Source organism: Nicotiana tomentosiformis, chromosome 4 (assembly GCF_000390325.3).
Source record: "Nicotiana tomentosiformis chromosome 4, ASM39032v3, whole genome shotgun sequence".
NCBI lineage: Eukaryota > Viridiplantae > Streptophyta > Magnoliopsida > Solanales > Solanaceae > Nicotiana > Nicotiana tomentosiformis.
This window is the reverse complement of record NC_090815.1, coordinates 47,977,853-47,999,769: the sequence shown is the minus strand read 5'-3', so window position 1 is coordinate 47,999,769 and position 21,917 is coordinate 47,977,853. Positions and strand designations below refer to the sequence as shown.

Below are 21,917 nucleotides of genomic sequence, written 5' to 3'. Positions count from 1 at the left end.
TTTTCATATAAAAACTTTCCGAAAAATTATACGAACTGTGCACGCAAGTCGAGGAATAATGAATAGTGCTTTTCGAGGTCTTAGAACACAGAATTAATTATTAAATTTAAAGATAACCTTTTGGGTCATCACAGATCTAAGCTACATATCTCATTTGGTTTGCTTTTATTTTTCTTTACAGTTAATTTAAATATCAGTTTGTATGTTTTCTCAGTTTATGCCAAGTAATATCACGTGTCCTTAAAACCACATATAAATTCAATTGTTATCTGCTTTTAGGGTAAATAATTTGGCGCTCACTGTTTTACACTTGTTTTTGTAAGCATTTTTGATTCCAGGATCAGCATGTCGTACTCTCAGGCAGTACCTACACACATCAACAACAGCCTTGGTTTTCATGGCGAAAACGACAACGTAGCCGCCCCAAAAAATGAAGTGCTTCCAGTTGACCCCGAGGGAATACCAGTTGCAGACCCCATCGACGTCAGTTCCCATGTTGCCCTAAATGCAAATCTAGACGTTGACCTGAAAATAGTGTCCGCGGAAGCGTTCGATCAGTCGGTCAGAACTTATAGGGCAGCAAAGAAGGTGGAATCAGCCTTCAAATAATATTCGAAATGCTACAGGCTCAACAAGCTGCAATAGCACAACTTCAAAATCAGAACCACGCACCGAGTAGGGTCGAACCTGAGCCATCATAGGAAACTATTCACAGGGCCAAACCAGCGCTGGGGAGGTCAAGTGGGAATGAGTCAGGAACTGACCCTGCTATATTGAAAATGTTCGAGGAGCTGACAAAGCGAATCGAATCGGGGGAGAAGAAGATTGAAGTGAATGAGAAAAACAAATGTGGAAACATATAACTCCCGAGTTGATCAAATTCCGGGAGCACCACCAATTTGAAGGGTTTGGATTCAAAGAAGTTCGTACAAAAGCCTTTCCCCCCGAGCGCAGCTCCTAAGCCTATTCCGAAAAAAACCCACATGCCAGAAATTCCCAAGTATAAGGGAACTACCGACCCCAACGAGCATGTCATTTCTTACACATGAGCAATAAAGGGGAACGACCTAGAGGACGATGAAATTGAATCAGTACTGCTGAAGAAATTCGGAGAAACTTTATCAAAGGGGGCGATGATATGGTACCATAATTTACCACCTAACTCCATTGATTCTTTTGCCATGCTCGCAGATTCCTTCGTCAAAGCGCACGTCGGAGCGATAAAGGTCGAAACTAGAAAGTCGGACCTCTTCAAAGTAAAACAGAAAGACAACGGGATGCTCAGAGAGTTCGTATCTCGGTTCCAAATGGAGCGCATGGATCTGCCCCCAGTTGCCGACAATTGGGCCGTTCAGGCTTTCACTCAAGGCCTAAACATACAAAGTTCGGTAGCCTCACAACAGTTGAAGCAAAACTTGATCTAATATCCTGCTGTAATCTGGGCCAACGTGCATAATCGGTACCAGTTAAAGATTAGGGTCAAGGATGATAAGTTGGGGACTCCTTCCGGGTCCGTTTATCCAAACAGGACCATTAACAGAGTAAAAAGGGATATTGACCGGGAACCACGGTCAAACAGAGATCGATATCAGCAATACAGTGAAGATCGGAGAAACAGCGGGCCTGGACGCAACCCCGGTCGAACTGATAGAAGAAATGATCGAGGACAGAGATCTCGTGGGCTCATGAGTAAAAGAGGTTTTGACAAAAATGTCAAACCCAAAGAAGCACCACGACAATCGGAATACAACTTCAACATTGATGCATCAACTATTGTATCGGCTATTGGGCGCATCAAAGACACCAGGTAGCCTCGACCTCTACAGACTGATCCGGCCTAGAGAAATCCTAATCAAATGTGCAAATATCATGGCACCCATGGTCGTAGAACAAAAAATTGCAGACAGATGAGAGAGGAGGTAGCCCGTTTGTTCAACGAAGGGCATCTTCGAGAATTCTTAAGCGATCGGGCTAAAAACCATTTCAAGAACAGAGATTCAAACAGACAGAATGAGCAAGAAGAGTCATAGCACATGATCCATATGATTGTTGGAGAGGTCGATATTCCTCAAGGGCCCGTATTCAAATGCATCAAGGTGTCGATCACGAGGGAGAAGCGGATTCGAGACTACGTACCGGAGGAGACCTTATCTTTCAGTGATGAGGATGCAGAGGGGATCTTACAATCCCACAACGACGCACTGGTAATATATGTCCTTATGAATAAAAATCAAGTTAAGCGTGTTTTGATTGATCCAGGTAGCTCTGCCAACATTATTCAGTCAAGGGTCATAGAACAACTCAGCCTACAAGATCAAATCGTGCCCGCATCCCGAGTACTTAACGGCTTCAACATGGTAAGCGAAACCACCAAGGGTGAAATTACTTTGCCAATGAACGTGGACGGGACCATTCAAGAAACAAAGTTCCATGTGATCGATGGTGACATGAGGTACAACGCCCTGCTCAGAAGGCCTCGGATCCATAACATGAGGGCAGTGCCCTCGTCCCTTCACCAAGTTATGAAGTTCCCAACGTCGGAGGGAGTCAAAATGGTGTACGGGGAGCAACCCGCCACCAAGGAAATGTTTGCAATCGATGAAGTGATACCAGTATCGGCACTCTCATCAACGAAAGGATCGAAGGGAAAACATGAGGCCAAATAGCAACCACAGATACCGGCCTCGACCCAATTGCAGGAGCAAAGGATCGACGAAGATGATGACTACTGGATCCCTCAATCCTTCATAGTTCCCGATGACTCCAATGCCACCAAGTCAACGGTCGAAGAGCTGAAACAAATCACACTGGCCAAGTATCAACCCGAACAAAAGATATACCTGGGCACGGGGCTAACCCCCGAGCTCAGGAAAAAAACTTATTCATTTCCTTAAAGCTAACACAGATTACTTTGCTTGGTCCCATCTCGATATGATAGGGATTCCACCAGAAATTACCACTCACAAAATAAGCCTGGACCATAAATTCTGCCCGGTAAAGCAAAAAAAGAAAGGCCCAGTCCAAAGTCAAACATGCCTTCATCAAGGACGAGGTAACCAAACTTCTCAAAATAGGATCCATTCGGGAAGTAAAGTGCCCTGAATGGTTAGCAAACGTAGTGGTAGTCCCTAAGAAGGGAAACAAACTTAGAATGTGTATAGATTATAAACACATGAATAAAGCATGCCCCAAGGATTTTTTTTCCTTTGCCAAATATCGATTGTATGACCGATGCCACGGCCAGCCATGAGATTCTCAGTTTTCTCGATGCCTACTCCGGTTACAACCAGATACAGATGAACCCGGAGGATCAGGACAAAACCTCGTTTATCACTAAGTATGGTACCTACTATTATAATGTAATGCCATTCAGTCTAAAAAAATGCTGGTGCAACTTATCAATGCCTAGTAAACCAAATGTTCAAAGAACAAATAGGAAAATCAATGGAAGTTTATATTGATGACATGCTAATTAAGTCCCTACGAGCAGAGGACCATTTAAAGCATTTGCAGGAAACTTTCGATATATTAAGAAAGTACAATATGAAGGTCAACCCCAAAAAATGTGCATTCGGAGTTGGCTCAGGCAAGTTTCTTGGTTTCATGGTGTCCAACCGGGGAATCAAGATCAACCCCAATAAAATCAAAGTTATCGATAATATCACAATAGTGGATAATATAAAGGTCGTGCAGAGGCTGGCGGGGCGGATAGCCGCTTTAGGATGATTCATTTCGAGATCCTCAGAGAGGAGCCACCGATTCTTCTCACTGCGTAAGAAGAAGAGCAATTTTGCATGGACTCCGGAATGCCAGCAGGCCTTAGAGAAAATAAAGTAGTATTTATTGAGCCCACCGCTGCTTCACACCTCGAAAGTGGACGAACAACTTTACCTATACTTGGCAGTCTCGGAGATAGCGGTAAGTGGAGTCCTGGTCCGAGAAGAAAAAGGTATGCAATTCCCTGTCTATTATGTTAGTCGAACCTTGGGTGAGGCCGAAACTAGATATCCACACTTAGAAAAATTAGCGCTTGGTTTAATAAGTGCCTTTAGGAAACTAAAATTGTATTTCGAATGTCATCTAATATGTGTTATAACAACCTATTCTCTTCGAAATGTTTTGCATAAACCCGATCTTTCGAGTCGATTGGCCAAATGGGCCGTAGAAATCAGTGGGTACGATATTAAATATCGACCCCAAACCGCTAACAAGTCTCAAATCTTGGCAAACTTCGTGGCTGACTTTACGCCGGCCCTCGTACCCGAGGTTGAAAAAGAACTACTGATAAAATCGGGTACATCTTCGGGAGTATGGACCCTCTTTACGGACGGTGCTTCAAACACGAAGGGGTCCGGACTAGGCATCATGCTAAAATAACCCATAGGTAATGTAGTAAGACAGTCTATCAGAACTACAAAATTGACTAACAATGAGGCCGAATATGAGGCCATGATTGCAGGTCTCGAACTAGCTAAAAGCTTGGGAGCAGAGGTCATAGAAGCTAAGTGTGATTCCCTCCTCGTGGTAAACCAAATTAACGGGACTTTTGAAGTCCGAGAAGACCGAATGAAGAGGTGCCTGGATAAACTACAAATGACTCTACATTGATTTAAGGAATGGACCTTGCAACATGTACCTCGAGATCAGAAGAGCGAGGCTGATGCTCTTGCAAATTTAGGTTTGTCGATCGAGGACAACGAACTCAACTCGGGGACTACCGTACAACTCATGAAATCGATAATCGAAGAAGAGCATGCCAAGATAAACTCCACAAGTTTAATCTAGGATTGAGAAACAAGTACATAGAGTACTTAAAGAACGGAAAACTTCCATCGGATACAAAGAAATCGAGAACTCTGCGCACAAAGGCAGCACGGTTCACTTTATCCGAAGACGGAACGCTGTTTAGAAGGACGTTTGACGGACCGTTGGAAATATGTTTAGGACCAGGAGATACCGACTACATCCTACGAGAAGTTCACGAGGGAACTTGTGAAATTCATTCCGGTGCCGAATCGCTGGTCCGAAAAGTAATCAGAGCAGGGTACTATTGGAACGATATGGAGAAGGATGCAAGGGAATTCGTTCGAAAATGCGACAAATGCCAAAGGCATGCACCCATGATTCATCAACCCGGGGAACTACTCCACTCGATCCTTTCCCCATGGCCCTTCATAAAATGGGGAATGGACATCGTTGTCCCTCTCCCGTCGGCCCCAGGTAAAGTTCAGTTTATTTTATTTATGAATGATTATTTCTCTAAATGGGTTGAAGCATAGGCTTTTGAGAAAGTCAGAGAGAAAGAAGTCATAGACTTCATTTGGGACCATATCATATGTCGATTCAGGATGCCCTCCGAGATTGTATGTGATAATGGAAAATAATTCATCGGCAGCAAAGTAACTAAATTTCTCAAGACAAGATCAAAAGTATCCTATCAACACCTTATCATCCCAGTGGTAACGGACAAGCCGAATCGACCAACAAAACCAGCATCCAAAATCTTAAGAAGATATTGACCAACGCCAAAGGAAAATGGAGAGAAATATTACCCAAGGTCCTATGGGCATACCGCACAACATCGAAATCCAGTACCGGAGCAACACCATTCTCGTTAGTTTACGGCGTCGAAGCTCTGATCCCGGTCGAGGTCAGAGAACCTAGCATCAGGTTTTGATATGCAACATAGGAGTCAAATAACAAAGCCATGCATACGAGCTTAGAATTGTTGGACGAAAGACACGAAGCCGCTCTCGTCCGATTGGCCGCCCAAAAATAGCGGATCGAAAGATACTACAATCGAAGAGCCAATCTTTGACATTTTAACATTGGGGACTTGGTGCTAAGAAAAGTCACCCTCAACACCTGAAATCCGAATAAAGCGAAACTGGGTCCAAACTGGGAAGGACCGTACCGGGTTCTGGAATTCGTCGGAAAGGGATCCTACAAGCTCGGCACGACAAATGGCAAACAATTGCCAAACAATTGGAACGTATCGCACCTAAAACGATACTACTGCTAAGGTACGACCCTTTTCCATTTTCATTTATATTTTAAAACTAACCCTTGCAGGTGTTCGATCAAGAACAGTGAGGGACTCTTTGACACGAAGCCTTTCGGCCTGAAAGCACGCATTGCACTCTTTTTCCCTTAGACCGGTTTTGTCCCAAATGGGTTTTCCGGTGAGGTTTTTAATGAGGCAACCATTGATCGTGCTAACTTAGAACAATTCAACAGTATCTGAGGTTTCTTTACAATCAACCTCGAACACTGGGGGCATTGCCCTCGAATGTCAACTTTGATACAAGGAAATTACTTCACGGCAGCAGGGTTACGATATGAAAAATTTGTAAGGGCCAAACGGTCAAACGAACCATTGCCCACATAGTTTGCTCGAGCCCTGGCACAAAACATGTAGGCATGTATAATCATTTATAAAGAGAAGTATTTTCCTTTACAATTCCATACTCTCGACCTATTATGTAAACGGGCTTAAGGGCCGACTATAACCAAAGTTCGGATAATTACCCCCACGCTCGGGGACTGCCGTCCGAAAAATCAACAAGATCGAATTATATAAACTCCGAAGATCGAAAGACCTTTTAGGCAATCCTCTATTTTATAGGCCACGGCCACCCCACTCAGGGACTGACACTTTGGACAAGCTCGAAGTAAAACGGGAAAATAAGTCCAAGAGGCAAATCCTGAACTAAAGAGGCTACGACTGAATTAACACGGATCGGAGATGTCCGAATTCCGTAACAAAATAGGCTTTCAAAATCTTTCATGAACTGGTTAAATGGGCTACCCCCGGCAAAATCGTAAAAGGCTTCGATAAACACCGAAGCCTCAAAAACTCTAATGAGTACAAAATTATTTGAACTCTCAAACAATTCCCTATTTCATGCGAAGGCATGGGCTACTTGATCCCTAAAGTGGGGTTCTTTCAAGCCGAAAAGGGGACAAATCCATAAACAATCATTTTTACAAAAGCCTAAGGGTTACTTTACTTCGAGTTCTAGCAAGCACTCACTCGACCATAAAGCCTAAGGGCTATTTTTTGTCTTGAGTTCGAAAGACCGTCCTCGCTCAAATAAAAAACCTAAGGGTTACCTTACTTCGAGTTCGAGCAAGCACTCACTCAACCATAAAGTCTATGGGCTATACTAATTCGGTTCCAATCAAATTGTTTAAACCTCGGATCTTAGAATACAACTTCATAATCCTATAAGACAGAAAGGAAGAAAGTTTTTTATATACGTCAAAAATCATTTACAAGGGCAGCATAGCCCGATCAAGTTTCTCTACAAAAGACCGAAACGGTCATAAAAGAAACACAAAACATACTAATCCTAAAGGACTTAGTCCTCTTCGGGAGCAGCATCTTCGCCCTCGAGGCCACCTTCGCTTTCAGATCAGCTCATACTCCCGGTATCCTCATCATCAGGAAAAGCCAACACTCTGGCTTCGACTTCGAGATCCTTAGCATTCTTGATATCAGCTGTAAGACCGAAGAAACGAGCATGGATCTCCTTGAGAGTCTCCCTTCGAAACTAGTATTTAGCATGCTCGGCAACCTAGTTTGCCCGAGCCTGAGCAGCTTCGGCAACCTCCTTCGCTCAAACCTGAGCAGCTTCAGCATCGGACCGGTAGACGGCCACTATTGCATCAGCATTTCCCGTGGCTATTTCGACCTCTGATTTGGCCGCTACAAGTTCTGAGGCCAGTCTCTCTCGATCAAAAGTTACTGAGCCTAACCGAGATTGAAAATCCTCGATTTCCTTGACTTGCGCCAAGGCCTTCTCTTTTAAGCCTCGGAGCTGGGTCTCAGCCGAGGCCAGTTGAGCTCGGGAAGCCTTCTTTTTTGAGGCAGGGCGGTCCATGTTTTTTTTCCACTCCTCGGCCTCCGCCTTCACTGCGTCCATTTCAACACGAAGTTGCCTGATCACATCAAACTTTTGCTGGATCTGTGGGATCGAACTATTAGCCATCGCGTCTGAGTCAATGATATTAACTTTAAATATTCTTTTTACTTGCTCGGCCATATCAGTTTGTTCTTCCCGATCTGCTCCTAGCTCAGCCCGAAGTCCTTTTGCTTCATCTTCCCTCTGCTCATTGAGAAGCTTGAAGGCATTTCTCTCCTCAGTAAGCCTTTGATTTTCGACTTCATACCGGTTCAGCTCCCCCTCCCCCCCCCCCCGGGATCGGAAGAAAGCTTCATGATAGATTGCAGAAGCATACAAAAATAGAAGGAAGGAATTATATAAAAATAAAAGCACAAGTATGAAAATTAACATCGGCAAAGTAAACATGTACTTACTCGGTTTAGGGCATGTTGGGCTTCGTTGAAAAAACAAGGTGCTCCCACCTCGCCCGAGCTCTTCTTCGAAACCGCCAAGTTACTCAGACCGGTGACACCTTCTACTCTAACAAAATAACTACATAAAGGATTTTCCTCTCCACGGGCTCCTTCCTCGTGACAGGCCTCCACGGCCTGAGCTTCACGTATCATCGAGTCAGAAAATAAAGGAAACAAGGGAGAATCCCCGATATCTATTACCCCAAGAGGGTCTTTTGGGGCACCGCCTCCATCTGGGGAAGCCTCGAGCCCAGTTTCATCAACGGCATCCACCGCCCCCTCAAGGGTCTCTTTGCCCTAAGGTAAAGCATCTTCGTTTCCTCTTGGATCGGGGACTTGGGCCAAAGCCTCCTTCTCGACTTCGTTAGTCCTAGACGGAGCAATATTAGCTCACACCGGTTTCGAAGCTCTCTGAAACTTGGTGCTAGCTCGCGCACAGGCCACTAGCCCGGAATTATCATCTTTTTCTTCATCTTCTTCTTCTTCTTCTTCTTCTTCTTCTTCTTCTTCTTCTTCTTCTTCTTCTTCTTCTTCCCTTAGCCTTTGGACTAACTCCATAGTCAGTGGGATTATGTTCCCCTTGGGCTTATGGGCTGTTCTCTTCTTAGGTTTTTGACGCTCGGAGTCCGAGGTCCTTTTTCTTTTATGCTCTTTCACCGGTTTCGAGACAGGCAATAAAACATCTTCATCACCAGACGGGGGTCTGATAGCCGTATCCTTTTCGAGACCTACAAAAGAAGAAAGTAAGTAAATTCATGCTTGAGAAAATGCTCGAACGATAGAAAAATCGGTAATCCAAGAAGAAGGCCTACCATGAGTAAGAGCTTCCCACCGGCCCTTTGACAAATGGCGCCACGCGCGCTCGGAGTATGTTGACGTCGAAACCAGGCTCCTCACCCACTTCTCGAGGTGGGGAACCACGCCCGGCATCCAAGCAACGGCTGCTTCGAGAAAAATGCTGACGAGAAAGGATGAAGAAGTAAAATCAGCGAACGAAAATTAAAAACGGGATCATACTTACATTTCATATTCCATTTATCAGGAAATAGCATGCTCTCGGCCGGGATTAGGTCCAAGGTCTTCACCCGGATGAACCGGCCCATCCAGCCCCGATCTTTATCTTCATCTATACTCGAGATGAACACCTTGGTGGCCCAGCGTTGAAGCTTTATCAACCCACCTCGATAGATTCGAGGGTTGTATAATCTTACGAGGTGGTCGAGGGTGAAAGGGAACCCATCGTTTTTACTCACAAAGAAACAGAGCAATATCACAATCCTCCAGAAAGAAGGGTGAATTTGGCCGAGGGTCACCTGGTATTTCTTGCAGAAATACCACGATGATCGGATCGAGGGGACCCAACATGAAAAAATAAGTGTAAACATTCAAATACCCTTCCACGTGGGTAGTGATCACTTCCTCCGGTGCCGACATCACAACTTCTTTGTTTTCCCAATTGCAATCTTTCTTCACCAGATCAAGAAGACTTTTGGGTATCGAGCATATATATCTCGATACCGGCTCACATCGACCAGCAACCGATGAGGTTTTCTCGACCTTAAAATCAGAATCAATAACACACACCCTAGGAATAAGTTCCTCAGGGCGTGGCTCCATCACTGGTTTCTCGTCGGCCGGCCGACATGAAGAAGAAACCTCTTTCTGCAAAATGATTTTAGATGTTTTTGCTATTTAGTTTTTGTGAACAAAGGAGAATGAAGATTGAAGTATTTGGTGTTTTAAGAAGAACAAGCAACAAAATTTGAAAATCTGAAAATAGGAAGCTTTGGAGAAGGTGAAAAACTATGAAGATAGAAATGGAAAAGTTTCAAAAATAAAAGTTTGGAATGATGAAGAAAGGAGCTATTTATTGTTTTCACAATGACGGTTCAATACTGGTAATGGCTAACCATCAACTGACGCGCATTTAATGCCTTGGTAACTGTACTGATGGGACGTTTATCGCATACGTCACAATCGGGCTCGTCGCTGACATCATCATCCACCAAGTCGGGGTTCGAAAATTCATATCGTTTCTCATCATCTTCTTTCCGAGAAATGAGGGGACTATTTGTACACAGTCAAAACTGAGTTTTGCCCTTCATATGATTAATCGAGATTGGAACATGATGGTTCGAGGTTCATCATTATAATATCGAGCCATGGTACGAAGAATATGCTGCCGAGTTCGAGATCTAGAGACCGATTAAGATCGAGGTCAGTCAAGATCGAACTCGAAGACCCAGAGACCGATCAAGATTGAGATCAGCCAAGATCAAGATCGTCCAGGGTCAAGATCAAGCCAAGGAACAAAAAGCCGTTACAGCCGCAATTAGGGAAAGAATCTCGACGGAAATCACGATATGTATCAAGAAGAGGCCGATTAATTAGCCCATCATGAGAGTCCTTACTATATTTAGAATTGTATCAAGAGTAGGACTCCCCTACTATATAAAGGGGGTCTAATCATTTGTAAAGGGGATCTCATGCAGTAAACAAAAAAGCAATGTAATAATCTCTTCTCAAGGTTCTCAATACTCTGTTACTTCGCTTGTATTTCTTTTGCTACTTCATTTGGTTCAAGGATCTAAGCTACATATCTCATTTGGTTTGCTTTTATTTTTCTTTACAGTTAATTTCAATATCAGTTTATATATTTTCTCAGTTTATGCCAAGTAAAATCACGTGTCCTTAAAACCACATATAAATTCAATTGTTATCTGCTTTTAGGGTAAACAATATGCTCAATTATACGTTCTTCTTACATGGTCAGCAACTATGACTATCATCTTTTTTATGTCTGATGGAGAAAAGTCAAGCAAGAATTGCCATTGCAGTTTGAGCCTAATTATGCAAAAAACTCTAATAAAGAAGAAAATAAATATAAAAGTATTTTGTATTCGAAACATGTTATCTTATTCATTTTTGTGAGCTCCAACGTTCCCTTTAGTTCCCCCGATTAAAGTTAAAAAAAAATAGATTTTTATTTATGTTTCATCTTATTTGTTATTATTTCCTTTTAAATTCGTTTTAAAAATATTGACATCCTTTATGTGGAAATACGTTAATTCCATCATTCTCATTTTATCTTTAAAGGCACTTTTTATTATGATTTGTATTGTTAGTTGTTAGTGATAGTCTCTTAATAGTTTGTTAGCTGATAGTTAGTTAGCAGATTGGTTAGTTAGAGGTAACGTGGCAGCGGCCTATTGGTAAGTTAAAAGTTAGTTAGTGGAGTTAGTGGAGCTTTGTATAGCTTTGTATATAGTCTTCTAGAGGATTTTCTAATGAACACACACACTCATTTTATCCAAAATGCTCTCTTCTTCTTCTCTCTAGAAGCTTCCTCCATTAGAGGATTTGTCGAGCTTGAGGCTCCAAGTGTAGATTAGCACTGTTTTTGACATGGTATCAGAGCGGGAGCTACTGATAATCTATGCATGTTTATCAATATAATCTACAGATCCTCGAGTCTATCGTTCCTTCATTCACTGAGTGTTTTTTGAAAATTGAATTCTTCAATGGCAGAAATAGCAATCTCCTATACACATCCACTATACCTTGGTCCATCCGATACTCCTGGCATTGTTCTAATCCCTGTGAAGTTAACAGGATCAGAGAACTATGGTCTTTGGAGCAGGACGATGAAAATTGCACTATTGGGGAAGAGAAAGCTAGGGTTTGTGACTGGAACCTGCTCAAAGGAGTCATGTGAGACAGAATTACATGAACAGTGAAAAACGTGTAATGTAATTGTTTTCTCATGGCTCATGAACACAGTATCGACAGAGCTCCTTAGTGGAAATGCGTATGCTTCAAATGCTCATTTGGTCTGGGAAGATCTAAGAGAATGGTTTGACAAGGTCAATCCCATGAGGATTTTTCAGATTCACAGAGCTATTGCTACTCTATCTCAAGGTACAGACTCCGTCTCTACTTACTTCACTAAGCTGAAAAGTTTGTGGAATGAGCATGAGGCCATGGTACCTGCCTCTAATTCGAGAGAGTCTGCTGAACACTTACAACAACAAAGGTTGCTACAATTTCTAAGTGGCCTAAATGACTCTTATGACCAAGTTAGGAGACAAATTTTGCTACAATCAAATGAGCCATCTCTTAATCAAGCGTATGCTATGGTAATTGAGGATGAGTCCCAACACTCATCTTCTGGTTTGAATGAAAAAAATGATCTGATGGCAATGCAAGTCGGCAGGGGTCAAGGTTACAGGGGAAAGAAGCCCTTTATGTAGTGTGAGCACTATGGGCTTAGAGGTCACACAAAGGAAAACTGTTATAAAATCATAGGATATCCTGAAGATTTTAAAGGAAAGAAAAAGTTTAATAATAGCTACTTTGGTGGACAGCCTCGTAGAGGTAATGGCAATTTTGGAGGACAGTTTGGAAATTAACAATCTATCAATGCTATGAATAATGTATGTGGAAATGCTGCAAGTGCTGAGGTTCAATCCCAAAGTTCCTCAACAAGTGTCGATTTATAGACTACTTTAGCTTAAAAAGGACCATACTTCACTAAGGATCAATACAAACAAATTCTGGGACTGCTAAGCAAAGACAACACTGATGCTCAAGCTAATATGGTAGGGATTGCTACTTGCTTAATGACTAGTAGCTTTGCAAATGAATGGGTTGTCAATTCAGGTGCTACACACCACATAACAACAACTGAAAACTTAGTGAAAGATGAAGCTCATACTAGGAAAGCCTCTAAGGATAGTGTACATCTGCCTATAGGAGATAAGGTTACAGTCTCGTGTGTTATTGATTCTTGTTTGTTTGGAACTGAGTCCATTAGTGATGTATTGTTCATACCTGACTTCAAATTCAATTTGTTGTCAGTATCCAAGTTAACCAGGTAGCTCTCATGTTCAGTCAATTTCTTCCCTGGCTTTGTCTTGTTTCAGGACCTTTACAGTGGCAGGGTAAAGGGGATTGGTAAGGAGAATGTTGGATTGTACATTTTGAGAGAAGCAATTGGCAAAAATAAGGTCGCGAATCAGAAGTTGGTTGCTGCAGTAAAAGGAGAAGACTGCAGACTATGGCATATGAGGCTTGGACATCCCTCACCAACTGCTATGAAGAGTATGAACTTAGAAAGTACTGTAAATAATGAAGTATTGAATAAGTGTCATGTTTGCCCACTAGCTAAGCAAGCTGGACTAGTATTTCCTACTAGCAATTCCAGAACTAAATTCTCTTTTGCTCTTGTTCATATGGATCTTTGGGGCCCTTATAAAGTTGCTACCTATGATAAAAAATGCTACTTCTTGACTATTGTAGATGATTTTAGTCGTTATACATGGATTCATCTACTACAGCTTAAATCAGAAGTCATTTTTGCTATTAAGAACTTTCTCTTAATGATTAAAAATCAATTTGGGACTATGGTAAAGATAATAAGATCTGATAATGGAACAGAATATTTTAATTCTCAGTGTAAATCACTCTTGCAAGATCTAGGTGTAATACATCAGATTAGTTGCACACATACTCCACAACAGAACGGTATTGTGGAGAGGAAACATAGACATATATTAGAGGTAGCAAGAGCTTTAAAGTTTCAGTCCAAAATGACAACTAAGTATTGGGGCATTTGTGTTACAACTATTGTGTACTTGATTAATAGGCTGCCATCTGTAGCCATCAAAGGAAAGAGTCCCTATGAAATGCTACACTCTAAGTCTCCATCCCTGAAGCATTTGAGGGTAATTGGATGCTTATGTTATGCAACCATTGTACCCAAAGGTGATAAGTTTGCTGCAAGAGCTAGACTCGCAGTTCTTATGGGCTATTCTGAGAGACAGAAAGGCTATCTATTGCTGGAATTGGATAGCAAACAATTGTTTGTGAGTAGGGATATAGTTTTCAAGGAATCAAAATTTCCTTTTGCTGCAAACTTAGACACAGAGCAATCCTGGTTTCTTGACATGCTTGATAATGTACAAAGTCAGGATGTGCAATAAGTGCAAATACCTACTACTACAACTCACACACCTAATACCGTTGAGTATTTTGAACCTGAAGAATCAGTCACTGAAAGTGCTGAACCTGAACAGGTTACAGCATCACAGGAAGAGACAATGCAGGAGATGGCACCACAAGTAGCAGAAACAACACCAACTCCACCAGCAGTTATCAGAAGATCTGCTAGGGAGTCTAAAGAGCCCATTTGGATGAAGGACTACATAGCACCAAACAAAGCTTCCAGTAAATATCCTTTGGCAAATTATCTCTCTTATGATAATGTTGCCCCCACTTACTGCAGCTACTTGTCTAAATTTTCAAGCCTGGTGGAACCAAAGACTTTCAGACAAGCATCCAAAGACACTAGATGGATTCAAGCTATGAAACAAGAAATCCAAGCTCTGCATGACAATCACACTTGGGAAGTTGTTGATTTACCTACAGGAAAGAACACTGTGGGCTCTAAGTAAGATCAAATATCATGCCAATGGAGAAGTTGAGAGGATTTAAGTCTAGGTTGGTTGCCAAGGGGTACAGTCAGTAGGAAGCCCTTAACTATCATGACACTTTTTCCCCTATGGCCAAAATGGTCATAGTCAGGTCTGTGATAGCACTAGCAGTATCCAGAGGATGGTATTTGTACCAAATGGATGTGCACAATGCTTTCTTGCAAGGTGATATCTATGAGGAAGTGTACATGGAACTACGTGAAGGTTTTAGGAGACAGGGGGAGCAGAAGGTTTGCAAGTTACTCAAATCCTTATATGGGCTTAAGCAAGCCTCTAGGCAATAGAATATCAAATTGACAGAGGCATTGCTTGAAACAGGATTTGCTCAGAGTAGTCATGACTATTCCCTATTAACCTTGAAGAAAAAGGGTGGCATAATGGTCATTTTAGTCTATATAGATGATCTGCTCATTACAGGTAGGAATGCAGACTTGATCATTGAAGCTAAGCAGGTGCTCCATCAGAAATTCAAACTAAAGGATTTAGGGGAACTCAAATACTTCTTGGGCATTGAGGTTCTTAGATCAAAATCTGGCATTATACTAAACCAAAGAAACTATATACTTGAGCTAATCTCTGATATGGGCCTCAGTGGAGCCAAACCTGCTATCACTCCTATGGAAACCAATCTGAAGTTGACTACAATGGAATATGACAAGATCACAGGCATTATGGGAGATGTAACATTACAGGATCCTACATTGTACCAGAAGCTGATTGGGAAGATTATGTATGCTACAATTACATGGCCAGACATCACTTATGTTGTCCAAACCTTTAGCCAATTCATGCAGCATCCTAAGAGATCACACTGGGAAGCTGCACTTCGAGTGGTGAGCTATTTGAAGAATGCTCCAGGTCAAAGTGTATGGCTGAAAGCTGGATTGCTGCTGAGTTAAGTTGTTGGTGTGATTCAGACTGGGAAGCATGCCCAAATATCCGCAGATCAGTCACATGCTATGCCATTAAATTTGGAGAATCTTTGATATCTTGGAAGTTAAAAAAGCACCAAACAGTGTCTAGAAGTTCTGCTGAAGCTGAGTATAGAAGCATGGCTTCAGCTGTAGCAGAAGTAACTTGGTTGCTTGGTTTGTTCAAGGAGCTCGGAGTGACCATTCAGACCCCAATTGCAGTGTTTAGTGACAACAAGTCTGCTATGCAAATAGCAGCTAACCCCAACTTCCATGAGTATACGAAGCATATCGAAATTGACTGTCATTTCATTCGAGACAAGATCAAAGATGGTGCCGTCAAGACAATCTATGTGAACACTCGAGATCAACTAGTTGACTTGCTCACCAAAGGGTTATGTCAAGCTCAGCACTTGTATCTTCTAGGCAAGCTTGGTGTGCTAAACATTTTGCACCCTTCAGCTTGAGAGGGAGTATTATGATTTGTATTGTTAGTTGCTAGTGATAGTCTGTTAATAGTTCGTTAGTTGATAGTTAGTTAACAGATTGGTTAGTTAGAGGTGACGTGGTAGCTGCCTATTGGTAAGTTAAGAGTTAGTTAGTGGAGTTAGTGGAGCTTTGTATATAGTTTTCTGGAGGATTTGCTAATGAACACACACACTCATTTTATCCAAAATGCTCTCTTCTTCTTCTCTCTAGAAGCTTCCTCCATTAGAGGACTTGTCGAGCTTGAGACACTTTTATAAGATATCAAGACATATTAATAAGGCAAAAGGGCCAAATACACCCCTCTACTTTGGTATATTATTCACATCTACCATCCGTTATATTATCAGGACATATCTACCCTTACCGTTAACAAAACGTTTTAAAAATACCCCCATCTAACGGAATTCACCAGATTAATAAAATAATTATTTTAAAAAAAATTCATTAACCCATAACCCGTTAAACCCATCATATAAAAATACGGAACCTAAATTTCTGAGACTTCTTAACACATTTTATTCATTTAGAGAGAGACTGAGAATAATGGTGAAAGTAGGATTAGTAAGAATTTATATTTTTGGTTCTTAGTTGTTCATGGTGGCGTTAGGATATCATGTTATCACGTTTGGTTGTATTTTTTGTGGTTATAATATGACATCCCTTTGTCTAATACAATGCACACTTGATAGTTAGTTTGTATGTCGGTAACAACTGATATATACTTCATCAATTTTTGTGTTTGGTTAATGCATGAAGTTAGTGTACTTAGGTTGTTAAGTTACTTTCCAACTTGGTGGTGTACTTTATTTCATTCTTGATGATTTTCATAGACTCTAGTTTGATATTAAATTGAATCTCCTCTAATTATTTTTTAATTTTTTTTCCTTATAAGTTTAGTTATTACTAAGAATTATGAGTATCCCATCCTATAGCTTGAAATCTAACTATGATTATTAAGGCGTGATTTGGCGATAATTACTCGTTGCTCAAATGCTTAAAGCAGAATAAGAAATATGGTGCGTGAATGCTCATCAAGAAAGCCCATACCTAACTCGCTATGCTTGGCGCGGTCCTGTGCTACGCTATTTGATCGAGATTCGAAATACCCTTTAGACGCTCAGTTTGACGACCTTTCTTCCGGTAAATAGAAAAGTCAGTTTTTTTTATAGTCTCGTTGAATCAGTCTTTTTCGCCACATCGCATATAACCAAGATTCCCCACTGCTGCCCCTCATGGGAGTCTGGGCCGTGTCTCAGTCCCAGTATGGCTGATCATCTGAAAAGGAAAACCAGCTATATCCGATCTTGGTTGGCCTTTCACCCCTAGCCACAAGTCATCCCTATATTTTGCCACATACGTGGGTTCGGTCCTCCAAGGCCTGTTAGAGCTCTCTTCAACCTGCTCGGGCACCCCATACCTACTCCCTCAGTAAAGAAGAAGACATCTATCTAATACCATTAGTTTTTATTCCTTGATTGCCCCGCAAGTTAAATAAGGGATTCTAATGCTTCTTGAAGCCAAATAAGGGCATAAACCACCCCTATCCGCCATTACGGAGTTCTTCTGCTCTAATATTCGAAATCGAAGGTCAGTTGGCTGAGGAGTTAGTATTGATTCATGCAAAGATGCTCCTTTGAAGCTGGAGTAAGGAATTGTCCACCTCATCACCCTGAAGAGCAGTGGCTCTGTTGTTTTGCACGCCTACAGAGAGAGACTCCAAAAGTACCGACGCTCAATCGAAAGAAAGAGCAATCAACTATATGCTTAACTCATGCCCCAGGAATCCCTAGACACAGAGAGAGGCGTACTTGTGATATTTCGGCATGGGACGCGCTTTATTTGGCAGTTTTTTGGATGTTAAATACTATTGGATGGGTTAGTAGTCTTGCTCTTCCTTCCTCCATTGTTGAGGTTAGCTCTGTATTTTTGTCATGTACTTTTTCTCTCTTTCTAATTCTAAGGATTAAGTCTTCCGCTAACCTAACAAAAAAGAAAGGAAACTAGGGAAGAGGACTAAGCTCTGTCCAAGAAGATCGGGTATTCAACTTCATTCATGCCGAGCGACAAGAGGGGTAGCAGGAACTGGAACGGATTATTTGACCTGATCGATTTGTCTGCCCTAAAACGTGTGCTTCCACGGAGTATGGTTCAACCCGGGCTAGCTATGGTACAGGCTTGTGAACTAGGGACTCCGTTTCAGGATCTTCATCGGCTAAAGCAATTGTAGCAGCTCCTGCACCCATTGATTTTGCACCTTCTAACATCTCGAGTTTAGAATTCTCCTCACGCTTTTTCCATCACGATTTTCTCTTCGAGAACACTCGCTTGCTTTGAATGATCCTTTCACTCTTCAAAGGTGAACGAAGTATTTCGAGGGATTATATGGAAGGAACCTCTGCTAAGAATGGAATGCACAACTAAGAAAGAATAAGAAGAATTGCTTAAGTAAGGTAGTCACTTCTTTTTTTGGTATGCCACTCCGCGAGCAAGGAATGCCACGCACTAGCAGAGCAAAAAGAAAGCAAGGGGGAATGGTGAAGAAAGATAGATGGAGGTATCTGCAACACTCTGACGAAAGCTACTTTGGAGAAGATAAGTACTAAACCGTTGAAATCATGCCAATTGTGCTTGATGAAGACCAACAATGGCCTTATGAAAGCGACAAAGATGAGTAGGCTTAGAAGGATCAACAAATCCAGGAGGTTGTTGCATGTATACCTCTTAAAGTCAAAGACCATGGAGGAAGGCATTTTTCACGTCAAATTGGCGAATGGGCCAATTTCGTGAGATGGCAACCGTACCCCTACTAATTCTTTTTCTAATACTAAGGCTGCATATTTGTACTCATTAGTAAGAAAAAGCCCTTCACTTCAAAACAATCAATCAGGACTGGAATACTTATCCAAAGACAGGACAAGTTGAAAGAGCTTCGGTAGTTACACTTTCTATCTCGCGTAAGAAAGAGAGTTTAGAGTGTCATACAAAGAACAAGATCTGGAGCAATGACCCCAATAGTTTGGAAGATATCTCGAGAAAAGGTTTTAGCACTGGTGTATCCTATATGTACTCAAGTTTATTCTGCATCAGATGATGAGCCCATGCGAAAACTTTCTCTTTTATTGGCACCCGATAAGTAGGCTATTAGATTGAGTCGAAAGCCTACCAGCGCATAAAGGTTCCGATTCGAGCGAGAGCACAAACGGGTGAGGCGAGAAGATCTTGATCGAAAGCTCCATTGTTCTGAATAGTGAGAAAGACTTTTTGAAATTCGATCAAATCGATCAAGAATCTCATCATCTGTTAGGTAGGCCAACCGACCGACCGAAATTGTGATACATAATTAATCCTATTTGTTTTGTTCATTACTAAAATGAATCGAATCGCAACACACGCTGCTGGTGTGCTTCCTGCTCGTAAGGAAACACCAAACCATCCAATGTAAAGACGGTTTTCAGTGCTAGTTATCCAGTTACAGAAGCGACCCCATACAGAACTTTTCAAAATGTGGGTTAAAAAGCTACTTGTGTAGGTCGGGGACCCCTTGATCACTTACACTGCCCCAAACATCTGACTGCATTTTCCAACTGAAATGGAATATTAATACCGAAATTGCATTGTACATCTAGAATACTTCTTCACTACTCGTACATGCTTGACGAAGTTAAGTTGTATTGAGGGAATCGTTTTGTCTCAATCAATCAAGAATGCCTCAACTGGATAAATTCACTTATTTCTTCTGGTTATGCCTTTTTCTCATTCTTATTAGGTTCTATCTCCCTTTGGATTTAAAATTGAAACCTTTTTTCTATTATATAACAAGGCCCAAGTTAGAGCGGGCTCTTTCTATTCCTAAATAGTTCATATGTCTTTATTGCTTGCTGAAGGAAATGATTCATCGAAATAATGAGTCACCATTGATATCGACACAACAAAGGCTCATTGTTGGAGGAAGAAATACCTCGATAGCTGCCTTAAGACTTCATAATTATCAACCTAATAAGATACTATAAACATTCATATCATGGTGAAAAAAATCATGGTGAATACTCGGCACAATTCTGTATGGTGGGAAAAAACAAAGAGAAAAGCTAGAAGAAAAAAAATTTAAAAGGTAGAATATAATAAACATACAATAAGGATATTAAAAGAATCATGACTCAATATATAAATGAATATATGATTGTCAGTATTTTTATGTCTTTCACATCTTAAGTTCAACAAATGACTATGAAGGAGATGACTAATCTGTAAGGAAGAAGTGCAGCAAATAAAAAAGATTTAACGAGTTATTAATGAGTTTTAAAAAAATAGGTATTTTTTTTTAATTTGGTGGCTTTCCGTTAGGTGGAGGGTATTTTTAAAAAGTAGGCTAACGGTAAAGGTAGATGTGACTCAATAGTATAACAGATGGTAGATATGAACAATATACTAAAGTAGATGGGTATATTTGGCCCTTTTCCTTATTAATAATTACAAGATTTAAGTGTATTTATTTTAAATATTATTATATTTAATTTATGTCTCAAAAGTCTTTCTTTTTTGTATCGAATCAAATATCACCATAAAAAATAAAAACATGGATTGTAAGAGAAAAATGTCTTCTCATTCCACGTGCAACATTTATAAGGAATTTCTAAATTTTAATACGTAATACTCCTTAGGTTACACTTTATGTGACATAATTATTATTTGGGGAGTCAAATAAGATTTTCTTTAATCATGTTTTTGGAAAATACTTTTTAAATATTTGAATTGTTAACTATTGTAATTATATTACTCAGGGGCAAATGTAGTGTTCAACCAACGAGTTCAATTAACCTATAACTTTCGACGCAAGGTAAATTTATATATAATAATTTATTAAAATTACAAAAATAGTATATATGTACCCATAAATTTTAAAAATATAATGAATTTAATGCTAAAAACTTTAAAAATTGAACTCATAGGATTTAAATTATGGATCCGCCTATGATATTACTTTCTAGTTTCTAAATATGTAAAAAAAAAGGTTAAAATTTTGAAAAATTTATGTTTGAATTTATATAAAACTTAGTCGATTTGACCCTTGTACTATGAAAAATATTCACATAAAATGAAATGCAGGAAGTAATTTATATATTTTCTCATTAAGGTATTGTAATTTGATTAATTTAACACTTGAAAAGTAAGAAAATGTATTTCCACGTTGACTTTGGCAGCACTAAGTAGCTGACCCCATAGGAATTTTTCGAGTTTTTACCCAAATGATCCACTGAGTTTGGGAGTAAGGTTATTGTTTTCACTATTATATTACGTTAAGCTTGAATGATCCTTTAAGCTTACAGCTTCTAGCATTTTTGGTCCAACTGACGAAACTTCCAAGTGATGATCGTTTAGAACTAACTGAAGTAACATAGTATGTATTTTATATGGACAAGCTAATTAACAATGACCTTCTTTCCCAATTTCATATTTTTGTCCCTATCGTGATTTATTTTCATTATCAATATTTTTTTTCTGATTTTTAGAGTGATTCTATTATCTTCATTTTTTCTTTATTAGTGCAGAAATAAGAGGAAAAAATGAAATCTGGAAAAGTCAATCTGTATCAGAATCGTTTTTACAGTAGCGACATGAAAACAACTGACAATTTTGTTCCGTCAATTGGACTAGAATTGCTTAGCT

At 40.5% G+C, this 21,917-nt stretch overlaps 2 protein-coding genes across 2 annotated transcripts; one reads left to right on the top strand and one right to left on the bottom strand.

Annotated features, from left to right (window-relative positions):
• Positions 1 to 7,619: 7,619 nt before the first annotated feature.
• On the bottom strand, positions 7,620 to 9,976 carry LOC138909623 (vicilin-like seed storage protein At2g18540). Its single transcript, XM_070200830.1, has 3 exons — positions 9,886 to 9,976; positions 8,756 to 9,087; positions 7,620 to 8,108 (listed from the first exon to the last, which is right to left on the bottom strand). The coding sequence occupies exons 1-3, from the start codon at positions 9,974 to 9,976 to the stop codon at positions 7,620 to 7,622; spliced, it is 912 nt and encodes a 303-aa protein (XP_070056931.1).
• A 1,904-nt stretch (positions 9,977 to 11,880) lies between these two features.
• LOC138909622 (uncharacterized) lies at positions 11,881 to 12,609 on the top strand. Its single transcript, XM_070200829.1, has 2 exons — positions 11,881 to 12,070; positions 12,140 to 12,609. The coding sequence occupies exons 1-2, from the start codon at positions 11,881 to 11,883 to the stop codon at positions 12,607 to 12,609; spliced, it is 660 nt and encodes a 219-aa protein (XP_070056930.1).
• The last annotated feature ends 9,308 nt before the right edge of the window (positions 12,610 to 21,917 follow it).